At 43.4% G+C, this 12,265-nt stretch overlaps 1 protein-coding gene across 1 annotated transcript; it reads left to right on the plus strand.

Annotated features, from left to right (window-relative positions):
- Positions 1-4,017: 4,017 nt before the first annotated feature.
- LOC119720698 lies at positions 4,018-10,653 on the plus strand. Its single transcript, XM_038190508.1, has 2 exons — positions 4,018-5,004; positions 9,082-10,653. Exons 1-2 carry the CDS (start codon positions 4,437-4,439, stop codon positions 10,155-10,157), a joined length of 1,644 nt encoding a protein of 547 aa, XP_038046436.1. The 5' UTR covers positions 4,018-4,436; the 3' UTR covers positions 10,158-10,653.
- Positions 10,654-12,265: the final 1,612 nt, after the last annotated feature.

Here is a 12,265-nt window from a genome sequence, read left to right on the forward strand (position 1 = left end):
GAAAAGCAGATTTTACTTAGGCGGCCGATAAGTTGTCATCTGCCTTTCTGCTACAAACTGAGCAGATAATAACGTTCCCGGACAAAACTATAGTACCGACCAAAAAATGGACGATTCCAAGTGACTCCGCCTCCGTTTTACGTCATCACAGCTTGCGCCCGAATATCTCCGTCCAATCCACAGACCGTTTCACACGCGACGAAGACATGCTCACGCCTCATACATGTGATTGACACCGTGGAGTTCGGGATACGGAACTTCGTGGAGAAAGTCGGCTCACACAAGGAAACCAAATTGGAAAGGGAAAATTCTTTTGATGATGCGACTGCTGTCCAGGCGAAGGAACACCATCCACGACAATAAATCTGGGGCGGATGGGGATCGGAAAGATAAATTCCCCTCTTTTTTTTAGACTTAAGAAATCAAAAAAGTTTCTTTGTGTGAGCCAAATTTCTCCGCGAAATTCTGTATCCTGAACTCCACGGTGTCAATCACATGTGTATGTGGATTGGCCGGTCTGTGGATTGGATGGAGATTCAGGCATAAGCGGTGATGACGTAAAACGGAGGCGGAGCTAGTCACTTGGAATCGTCCATTTTTTGGTCGGTACTAGAGCGGCGTAGTTGCGTTCGGGAACGTTATAATCTGCTCAGTTTGAAGTAGAAAGCAGATGGCCACTTTTCGGCCGCCTAAGTAATCCGGAATCCAAAAAAGCAAAAAAGTGGAATGCACAGTTGTTGTCAAAACGTTCGATCCACTTTTCTGCATTTCTGAAAGGAGAAAAGTAGATGGACACTTTTCGGCCACTTAAGTAACATCTGCTTGTCAGGTGGCAGAAAAGCAGAAAAATGCATTGACACAAAATGGTCAATCTACTTTTCTGCTTTTCTGATTTTCTGATAGCAGAAAAGCAGATGGCCATTTTTCGATCGCCAGGAAAAGGGGGAAAAGTAAAATCTGCTTTTCAGGTAGCAGAGAAGTAGAAAAGTCGAACAAATACGTTGTACAAAAACGTAAAATCTGCTTTTCTGCCTTTCTGATAGCAGAAAAGCAGATAGCCACTTTTCGTCCTCCATATTTCGGCCCATGCATTCATTGTTCGGTCCAGAAAATTTTAGTCTAGATGTAAAAGACAATATAATAAATGGAATTGGGCTAGCTACAGCGAAATTATTTTAATTGGAAAGAGCACTTAAAAGTAGGATATATAAACGTCCAAATAAAACACCCTTTCAAAAGTGGGCGTTTTGTGTTATTCTTGCGATAACCATGCGGGAACGAATTTCGGGGCTCAAAATGTTGGCTCTCAAAAATCGAGCTGTTGGGTAGCTAGTCGTGATTCCTGCCGCACGTGTTCTATCAGTACATCGCTAGGTGCGGACGTGCGAGTATTTGGTGCTGTGTGTTTTCAGTGTCGCACATACAACGTGTACTTATACATTGAATGGACACGGCTGGACTAAGGTAATGCGTACCGGTATGTCACAAAATGTCCGCCGCGTCAGAAATAAACCATCGGGATTTTTCGTCTTTTCTCAGGAACAGTGAGACATTTTCTTTTCATGAAATAGGATAAGTAAACAAACCAAAACACAGAATTTTCGGGGATTTCGGGCCGGTCCGGTAATGCCTCCTTTAAGGCCCTGTCACGCTGTTCCGAATAGAGCTAACGTGTGCCCGACGTTTTTGGAAATTTGGATGTACATTCGTGGAGATGTCATTCGTTCGTGACACGTTTGGCATAAGTTGTATTCGTTAGCGGTTCGTGGGGGTTCGCAGAGGTGTGATGGGGTCTAGAAAAAAAATTGAACATGTTCAAAATTTTGAGTGGGCGACAACGTAGTGATCAATACGCTATGTATACGTTGAGCATTCGTTGTGTGAACGTTTCGCACGGTTGGGTGTAGGTTGCTTCTTCGTCAGCTGTTCGGACATAATTATACACCCGACCCAAGGATCTTTGTCATAATAGTCAGGTTCACAATGTATTTCGTTGGGGTTTTATGGGGATTAGCAAAACTATACATTTTTGAAAACGTTATGTTCTAGTGAATCCAAAAACCAGTGTTTCCTTTTTTTCTGACGCCATTATGTCGGCCATTTTGTGGGGATAAAAGGGGCGGATCCAACACCCCCCCCACTCTAAGATCTTGGCCATGCCATGACAGATTTGATTAAAATTTGGTATGCTTGTGAAGATAACACTGCTAAGCACATGTGTAGAGTCTCAGTTCAATAGAACAAAGCATGCTGTAATTATCTTTGTTTATAATTGACACTACAAATTATCCCTTTATCCTATAGATATTCAACGAAAAAAGTTACCATTTTACGATACCCTGCGTTTGAAATTGACATTTGGCAATAACGGTAGGTCCGAAAAAGTGTCCCCTTGTGCGAATGCCCAACGTATACGACACGTAGAGTTTGTCTAACCATAGAGCTAGGACCCAGCTCTATGGTGTAAAGTCCCTGTCACACCTTTGCGTATCCTAATTCCTTATGAGTTCCTTATCAAAAATTTTCAATACGCAGCCGTACGCTAAATTAACGTCGAAATGTTTTGATCACTTTGACTTATGTGCGACGCACATCTAGCGTACAAGTAACGAATTCAGCGCAACCATTGCGTATGAGATGCGTATGAGTTGCGTATGCAGTGCACAACATTATTTTTCGGGCTGCGATTAGGTCAGTATGCAGTGCGCATGCCGAGCGTATTCCGGACGCACCCGACTTATGCCGACCGCATGCTTGACGCACTTCTGAGCGTATTCCCGCCGCATTTCCGCCGCTCGCCGTTCAGCGTGCGTTGCATCTGCGCTGCAAGTACGCTATGTATACGTCCAATACAGGCGGCTCATATGCTGACGGGGTGCGGCACGAACACATAGCGTACTCGTAACGCACTCGACCGATGCGGGACCGATGCGCTGCGTATTTATAACTTATGACCTGCGCAACAGCGTACGCAGCGTAGTTTTGTGCATGCCCAAAACTATCCTGCGTACTGGGCCGTACCATGCGAATATCTGCGTACATAAAACCTACACAAAACGATAGAGATGCATATGAGGTGCGTATTGTGCGTAGGACTGCGTATGAAAAAAATGTCAATGCGCAACTCATAAGGAATTAGGATACGCAGAAGTGTGACAGGGCCCTAACGAATGTGACGATGTGGACTTGGAGAGCGTATTTATAAGTCAGCGGAGACACATCACGTGACCGGCCGCAGCACGCTAGGCATACGTTGGCCATTCGTTGCGTACGTTCAGCATTCGTTGAATGGACGCTACGCATGTGTTGTCATTCGTTACTATGGATGCTGGTTATACAATCAGCATGCGTTCCTCATTTGTTGGCCATTCGTTTTATACGTCAGGAGTTCGCAAAAAAAAAACCCAGATTTTGGCCGATAATTTGAGCGTATCTGGACTTTGCCAAATTTCGAAACAAAAAATTCAGTACGCTAGACATAAGTTAGCTCTGTTCGCAACTATGTGACAGGGGCTTAAGTGACGCATTTTGTTTCTATATATATACATTCTAATCTCCTAAGGAAAATGCAATGCGTTCAACAAGAAAATTATCTCAGTGGTTTAAAGATTCTATGTCTTCCTGAGTAAAATTTCAAGTTTATGCAAGTTAAGTAGACTACCATTTAAGGGAAAATGCCACAGAAATGAAAGCAAATCAAAACAGCATTTATACTGTCCACACATCAAAAGAATAACTCGGATAATTCCAATAGACGTTTGGGCTTCGCTCGAATACCCACAAGTATTTTTCAGTTAGAAAAACTGCAAAGTCAGAACAAGGGAACAAAAACTGTTAGGTAATCATGCTGTAGAAAGCAAACTTTGGCATAAACTGTAGTCTGCAATATTTCCCGGGACTCGGTGCTTATTGTTTTGTTTGGAGATAAACATCAATGTCAATTGTTGCACACGGGTCACGCACCGATATACAATGCATCACTGGAGGAAATGAGATTGTACGTGTTTTTGAATGAGATTGTGCCTTGGATGATACAGGCATGGCATTTGGCACACAGTCAGAGTATGTCATGAGAAAGATATCTTGCTATAAAGGGCCATCGACGATTTTGACGATCTGAAAATTGCTTGTTGTTTAACCTAGGAAAGGAAAAATCTGAGAGGGCCCTATAGCCAAATATCTTTCTTAAGACTACTCTGAATGTGTGCTAAATGCCATGCTTGTATCAACAAAGTGAGCAATCCCTCCAAATATCTCTACCCGACTATATAAAACACTGTAAGTCCCTTTATTGTTGGTGTCACATTCAGAGAGCATAATTTCAAACCAGTTCTGTTTGATGTAGGCCTACACTTAACAGAAAGTGAAAGTTCGTATAATCAAAGGATGTATGTCATATCCAACGGCTCGGAGCATACAAACGAATCAGTTAGGAAATGGACACAAAAAGTCCGACCTTTCGCCTAGGTATAAAAAACCGAAACATGGAAATACTAAACATCAGTGAGCAAAACAATCCAACAATGGCTGGGCGTGAAGAGCTGTACAGCTCCAGCGTTACCACAGAGGAGACACCTCTAATGTCTTCATCGAGACTCATGAACCAAGATGGTTATCCAAGGAAGATGCAGCCCTGGCCGCGTCCTCTCACGGTGGCTTTGTGCATCTTGGGCATCTGGCGACCCGGGACCGCTCAACGCGCTACTCGCAATCTGCAGGCCGGTAAGCGCGTCGGCCGCGGACCGCTGCCCCGGGTCTACTCCCACCAGCCCGGCGGCCCGCGTGTGGTAGACAGTAACGGGAACACGGTTGGTATGTCCGGTGCCGATAGCAGCGGCGAGGGTCTGATAGCAGTGACCAGGGACGGCGGTGATCAAGACGATCTTCCTCCGTTGAGCTGGAGTCAGAGCGTTGGGAGTGAGGAGTGCCGCTTGGATGACACGCAGTGTGATATCTGTTACAGCAATTCCGAGGCGTTGTATGATTTGAAAACCACTGATACAGGTAAGTTCCGAAAGTGAATCAGGATCAACTTGGGGCAAGGGAGGGATTCAGTAAGTTCAGTTTATTAAATATTCAGAAGGTTATGAAACACAAACGAAATTCTAACAACAAGTCCAAAACATTCGGAAAAATATTTTGGTTTTCCTCTTCTTTTGTATAGATTGCTGGATATTTTCAAATTAATGTTCGGTAAGTTTACAATAATAGTTGGTGCCTATTTAAAACAAAAGGAAATATATAATATAGAGCCATTATTCTTATAAAAATGGAAGGAAAAGATGAATACACTGTAGCTGGGAAGTGCATTACATATATTTACTAAAAGAATCTTAAAGTTGCATACCTCGTGCTCTTCAATAAACGGAATTTTGTTTTTCTCCTTGCGAATTGTCAATTTGTATGTATTTTGTATTAACGAAACATTTTTTTCTTTATTCCGATGTTGGGCGCATGTAAACCTTCGAAAAAGAACTTTTTTTGGACGCATAAATAACAAATTATATGAGAGACGAATTATTATCTTGCTGAGAAATGTTTGTTGAGACTTTAGAATTCACAGAGTCAGTTTCGAGTAAATAGAACCAATAAAATCGGCTTCATATTGACACAGTGGGTATACTAAGGCCTATACTTCTCCTTTTCAGCCATATGGTTGCGAACGCGAAAGCGTGCCGGTTGTCAAGTAAAGCTAATCCGATTACTTACTTAGACGCTGTAACAGAGCAGTGAAATTCTCGACACCCCCCCCCCCCAAAAAAATGGCCTTTTGAACGTTGTGTTTCTCAGAAAATATGCTCAGTATGATTGAAATGTTAAATAATAACGGAAGAAATAATTCTAAACCTCATGTCATTGGTTACTGGTAAAGCTGACCTTCAAATCTGGAAGAAATCGTTCGAAAACTTTCCCAAATCTATGTATTTACACCAATTTCTAAGAATCAACTGAAGTTGTTATTTCACGAGTAGTTGAACACTTATATCATCTAAGTATATTACGAATTTCAGCTTAATACGTTGTTGCTTACGCTTGCGCTACACCTTGAACCACCTGTAAGGAAATTTTCGACAAGGATGTTTTGCCGACCCGTATGCGCTATACAGTTGCCCGATTTCGGCCCGGCAACACAAGACGACGGGCATATTAGCATATTCATTAGCGTCACTCGGCGTGAATTGGCGTGGGTCTCGGTATCGACCAAAGGAAGCTGGCAAAAAGGGGTGATATTTATCAATTAATATCTCGTGAAGGAGGGTTTTATGCATATGTTTACTGCACATCATAATGGATAGGAACCTTATTATATTTGCGAGACTTGAAAAGATTGACAGACATTGCTAACGCCAGTGTTACAACTTTCAAATATGCAGGCAGCCAGGACTATTTTTCTAATTTCAATGAGAAGTAAAGAACATATCACAACGATTTTTAGCACATAATTACTTGGATCATTATAAGGGAAATAAACCCTGAAAGTTGCACGAAGATACGGTCTTCCAAACGGGAGAAATTTAAATTTCAAAGATTTCGCCCGCCTGGGTGAACATGTCTGTGTACATGTAGGTTCATTCAAAATAAAGCGTTTAATATGTAACCTTTAGAATTCGCCCTTCGCAACCACATGGCTGTTTTGATGAAAGAAAGTCACATTAGACCAGCGGCGGCGGAACGGTTTTGAAACGGGGGAGGGGGGTCATCACCAAAAAGGGGCACTTAATTGCTTCATCCGCGCCGAAATGTCGACACGTTTTTTTTCACCGCAAGGGCACATTATGCTCGAGGGGGCCCACTTACGTCAGCAAGAGGGGCACTTGGGTAAATCTGTAGGGCAAAGTGCCACCCCCCCCCAGCCCCCGGTTCCGCCGGCCCTGCATTAGACAACACAATGCAAAAGTATATATATAAATAATTATATATCAAAACAGAAAGAGCATGTATAAATTAACACTAAACTATATGTGATGTGCAAGAATTATCCACTACATATGGGTTAGGCAAACACAAAACAGGAACGAATTATTTTACAAAACAATAAATGTTCGACTATAAACTGTGGGGTCTCCACAGGCATTCTTGCATAGACACATGAAGAAGATGCTACCTATTGCATTTACTATTTTCTTTGATAGTTCAGCAACTCGCTCTGTACCGACAGTTGCCATGGATAAGATAAAGGAAAGCTCATTTTCAACACAACATGAATACAACTTAAAGGGTGAACAACATGAAACAAAAATCATGAGGTCCAAAGGAAACATTTGTGATATTGAAACCGAGGATGTAAACGCTCTCGTTTGTTTTGAGGATTTTTAAAAGACAATGTTCTCAGGGGAAAGTTTGGGATTTCACAGTCTGAACTCTCTGTGTTGTTGCTGTCACAGGAAATGACAATGCCAGTCAGTGTAAACATTTCTGTTTCGGGTGCATGATACATGAATATATTCAACTCTGACCGATTGAATGGACCAGGATTTCAAAAGCCAGTAGGTCCGCGACCGACATGAGCGTCGCCAGGATTTTTTTCTAGAGGGGGGCAAAACATATATTTCCCAAAAAATTCTTGTATTTCTCAATATACTCTTGATTTATCAGTTTAAGAGGGGGCAGGGACTGGCATTTTGCCCCCCCCCCCCCCACCCATTAAATTTACACCACTATGACTTCGCACCTCTTTTTCAACACAACATGAATACAACTTAAAGGGTGACCAATCTGATAACAACATGAAACAAAAATCATGAGGTCCAAAGGAAACATTTGTGATATTGAAACCGAGGATGTAAACGCTCTCGTTTGTTTTGAGGATTTTTAAAAAACAATGTTCTCAGGGGAAAGTTTGGGATTTCACAGTCTGAACTCTCTGTGTCGTTGCTGTCACAGGAAATGACAATGCCAGTCAATGTAAACATTTCTGTTTCGGGTGCATGATACATGAATATGTTAAACTCTGACCGATTGAATGGACCAGGATTTCAAAAGCCAGTAGGTCCGCGACCGACATGAGCGTCGCCAGGATTTTTTCTAGAAGGGGCAAAACATATATTTCCCAAAAAATTCTTGTATTTCTCAACTTATACTCTTGATTTATCAGTTTAAGAGGGGGCAGGGACATTTTGCCCCCCCCCCCCCCACCCATTAAATTTACACCACTCTGACTTCGCGCCTCTTTTTCTTTCTTTTTTTCCCCTTTTTTCCCTTCTTTTCCAAGGGGGGGGGGCGCCTTGCCCCCCCCCCTCGCGACGCCCATGGCGACCGATTTCCGCTTTACAGCAGCCTCTTTCGCTTCCGACGTATCCTTTTATTAAATAAAAATACCCCAATGTGCGTAAACAGAATCAAGGAATTAGGCCATAGGTGCAAGGGCGGATCCAGAACACACATTTTTTGTTGCGGGGGGGGGGGGCCAAAAACATTGTTCCCCCCAAAAAAATTGACTCAAATTTTATGGCCCCGAATTTTTTTAATTGCTCTTTGGTCCGATCTGAGGCAAGTTCTGACCACTTTAACCAAAAGATGGTGGTATACGCAGTGCCTGCCTTTTTTGCGATGTCACTTTAGAGAAATAACATGGGTTCGTTTGGGGGGCATGGCCGCCGTTGCCCCCCGCCCCCCCCCCCCCGGATCCGCCGTTGCATAGGTATATGGTATAGTAGGGTTGGGGAGCGGGCGACCCAACAAACTGTACTATGCTTGGACATGTAATGTTGTCGTTTGATAATGAAAATGTCCAGACTTTAACTGCAAGAAAGCGAAAGGCCCGGCACGAAAGCCACAATTTCTTTCATGCACAAGAAAACGACATCTATACCCTCTTATATGTCTAGCTGGGAACGGGCCAGATTTTGGTCACTTAAAAAAAGGTTAAATGGTAGCATCATGACTTGTACATGTATGTAAAGAGGCCGCCGTGCAGTGTTTATTGTATTGTTCATTGGTTATGAATTCACCACCTATACGCAAGACCTTAGATTCTCATCCCCCCCCCAAAAAAAAATGAAAACAAAAACAAACCTTCAGGTCTTCACAGCATCATGTAAAATGTAATCGTAGCAATGTATATGTTTGTTTTATTTGCAGATGGCAAGTTCCAGAAGCTGTTCTACAACGGAGTGATGTTACTGTATCTCGTAACCCTGACTGGCTTCATGACCTATGACTTTGTCGCCTACTTCGAGGTCTTCTGGGGCCATTTGCAAAATGTCCTCATCCTCGTCTCCTACTTCACCTATCTGTTCCAGGTGATAGTGGTTCCGGTCTTTGTATTGCTCACCCGCTTCATTGACTGGTTTCATCTTTTGGATAAAGACTGCACCTGGGTTGCTCTGCACAGCGATTTCATCTTCCAACGATCTCAGTACCTCCGACATGGCTCGGGTGTAGCATCCTTCCTGAGTCTCGGTCTGTTCCTGACTTGGCCGATCATCAACGGTGTCCTGAGGATTATCTACGATTGGGTGTACCGACCAGGTGGGGATATCCACGCCGTCATCAGCCGCTGGTGCGCCATGGCTTCTTACATCGTCTACGGATCCTTCTGCTATCTTGTCTACGCCCAGCGGAGGTCGTTGCAGAAAGAGTTCCGCGTGGTAGCTCACTTCGTGGCCAGCAACGCTCCCAAAGGAAGTGTCGTGATGGACGTGTGCCGTGACCGGCTGTCCAGGATGTACCAACAGTATCACATTATGCGAGACTTTGTGGGCATCTGGATGGCATTCACCATGGCCGTGGCCACCTGGGGACTGACTGCCCACCTCACCTGGAATTATGTCATCTTCAGCTACTGTCAGACCAAAGACTTGGACGGTCTACCTGTACTCAACCTGCTCATCTGGTCGCAGAAGATCATGTTCTTCGTGCTACCTTCACTGGCAGTAGGTGGGATTAATATCGACTACATGTGGAGGCACTTCCGCTACATCCTGGCCAATCACGGTCGCCATCGTTACAGCACCTTCTGGCACGCCATCATGAAGCATGTCTCTAGAATCAACCTCCTCGGGCAGGGCCTCAGTGCCACTCTTGTCTTCTCCGCCTTGGGGTTGTATCTAGGACTATCGTTGGGCGACAGTGCACAAAATGTTGCCTTTTGGAACGGCCCTGGCGAGTTTAACATCAGCATCTACTGCAATTTTACCTCCCATAAATTACGTTAATGGGTTCAAATATTTCAACAAACACAAGTCGATGCGGCAGGGCAAATAGGCCCTACTAACTATATTAGTTCACTCGATGAGCGCAATTATTGATCAGCGCCAATTCCCCTTCAAAAATCGGAATGATTTTCCGAAAAGCAGGTCCTATAGCAAAAAAATTACTTCTTCCGCTTGATTAACTGCAAACATGCATGTTTCTAGTCTAGAAATTTAAATTATGTGACATAAAGATATAAGTTAGTCTATAGGCCTATTTATGAGACGTTTGCGGAGTAACTTGAACGGAGACGCAAACCTCGAATTAGCGCATTCTAAAAAAAGAGCCTACTCTTCATCTGTAGCAATGGGCAGGATGTACATGTACATACAGTCTTCAATTTATCAGGCTAGCCCTATAGGTATTGGATTTGTAGTTTTACATTTGTATAACTGTTTTACACTTGAGGATACATACAAGGGCGAATCCAGAACAATTTCTTTGGGGGGGGGGGCCAAAACAAATTTGGGTCCCCAAAAAATGTGTCCCAAAAATTACGGCTTGGGGTTCGGGGCCCCGAAATTGTTTGGATTCTAGATGCTCTGTGGTGCGATCTGCTGAGGCAATTTCTGACCACTTTAACCAAATCTTTGAAAGAAGAAGATGGTGGTGTACGCACGCGCAGTGCCTGCCTTTATTGCGACGTTACTTTAGGGGGGGGGGGGGCGGGAATGTCCCGCGTTGACTCCCCCCGGATCCGCCCTTGGATGCATATAGTAATTGTATATATCTTATATTATTGTTTGCTGTATATATAAATCACCCATTGTTGCTTTCTTGATTATTCCTAGATAACAATGAATATAATTATCAAATTAAGTTTTTCTATTTTGATTATTTTCCCTCCCGACGTTCGATAAGCAAACAGTTACATTTTTTCGTTGTTAGTAAAATACAGTCATTTAGATCGAGCCCAAAATGTCTTCTAGCTATTCAGGTTAGTCTGCAAGTATGTAGAATTCACTGTACAACTCGGAATTAAAAGTTGCATAATTTTCAAGTTGAACGTTTTGTTTCAACGAATTATCTACGTTAATCCCATTGTGGGCGTCTGCAATCCTCTGGCAAAGGGGCTTTCATTTTGATGCACAAATGAACCCGCCCAGCGAGAGCCGTATTATTCTCGGACCGCAAGAGATGGACTTTTCCGTTCGAAGTCTCATTCAAAGTGAATACATTTCAAATTGCCACGAAAATAGCAATTAAAAAAGTATATCTATTTTTCGGAATGAAACTCGAAATAGCACGGGGAATGCAAGTTTGACAGATGAGACGCACTTAACCATGTACATGTATATGAAATTCATTCCCACTTAGCTCTAATTTAGGTCTCTACATTCGGTCCAGTCTCTCGTTGTGGCGTTCGAAAAACCTACGTCTGAATTGACTTCCAGATTCGCGAAACTGCACCTTGAGCAATAACCTGAACAGTGGCGTAACTCGGGTCCAATTTGCATGGTTCCAATTTGCTCATTTCTCAAATTTCTTGGGAGGGCACAGACCTCGAGTCTGCGGGGGTGCCCCTTGTCCACGCCCCCATAATTACATCTTAATTGCGATCATGTTCAGAAACACGAAATAGTCATAGGCGATGTGAAAACAGTTATTGAGAAGTGAAGCGACCGTTGGCATCAGCCTATAAAGGCAGACAGCGCCAAGTTTGCTAACGCTTTACTCGAGGATTGCGTACTTCCGAGGTACAACCCCTGTATTCCATGCATCGGACCACAAATCTCCATACGTCTCCCTGCTGGAGCCGTTGGGCTCTTAACCACGTGACGAATTCGCACTCCTTGCCTGCCTCACCAGCTTGCATCCACTTGCCTTCTTTGTCCATGTCAGTGCAGCCGATCCAGACTTTGCCATCATTTGGGAGATTCTTCTTTATCATCTCCCTGATGAACTGATTCTCATCGGGGGAGTCAGGAACCACCAAGCCACCAGCAACCATGGCAAAGCAGACTGTGCTTGTAGGCTATTTTCCACTGTGCTACTAGGCTTTCGATATAATGTTCACCATAGTTTCAGTTATTAAAAAGTGTAATCAATAAATTAGTTTTGGGGATTTTCT

Source organism: Patiria miniata, unplaced genomic scaffold, assembly GCF_015706575.1.
Source record: "Patiria miniata isolate m_02_andy unplaced genomic scaffold, ASM1570657v1 HiC_scaffold_13, whole genome shotgun sequence".
In the NCBI taxonomy this organism is placed as follows: Eukaryota; Metazoa; Echinodermata; class Asteroidea; order Valvatida; family Asterinidae; genus Patiria; species Patiria miniata.

What these genes read in the sequence shown, in the direction of transcription:
- LOC119720698 (XM_038190508.1), top strand. Translation starts at nt 4,437, where the DNA reads ATGGACACAAAAAGTCCGACCTTTCGCCTAGGTATAAAAAACCGAAAC. An exon ending in TTTGAAAACCACTGATACAG is followed by an intron (nt 5,005 to 9,081) that starts GTAAGTTCCGAA and finishes TTTTATTTGCAG; the next exon opens with ATGGCAAGTTCCAGAAGCTG.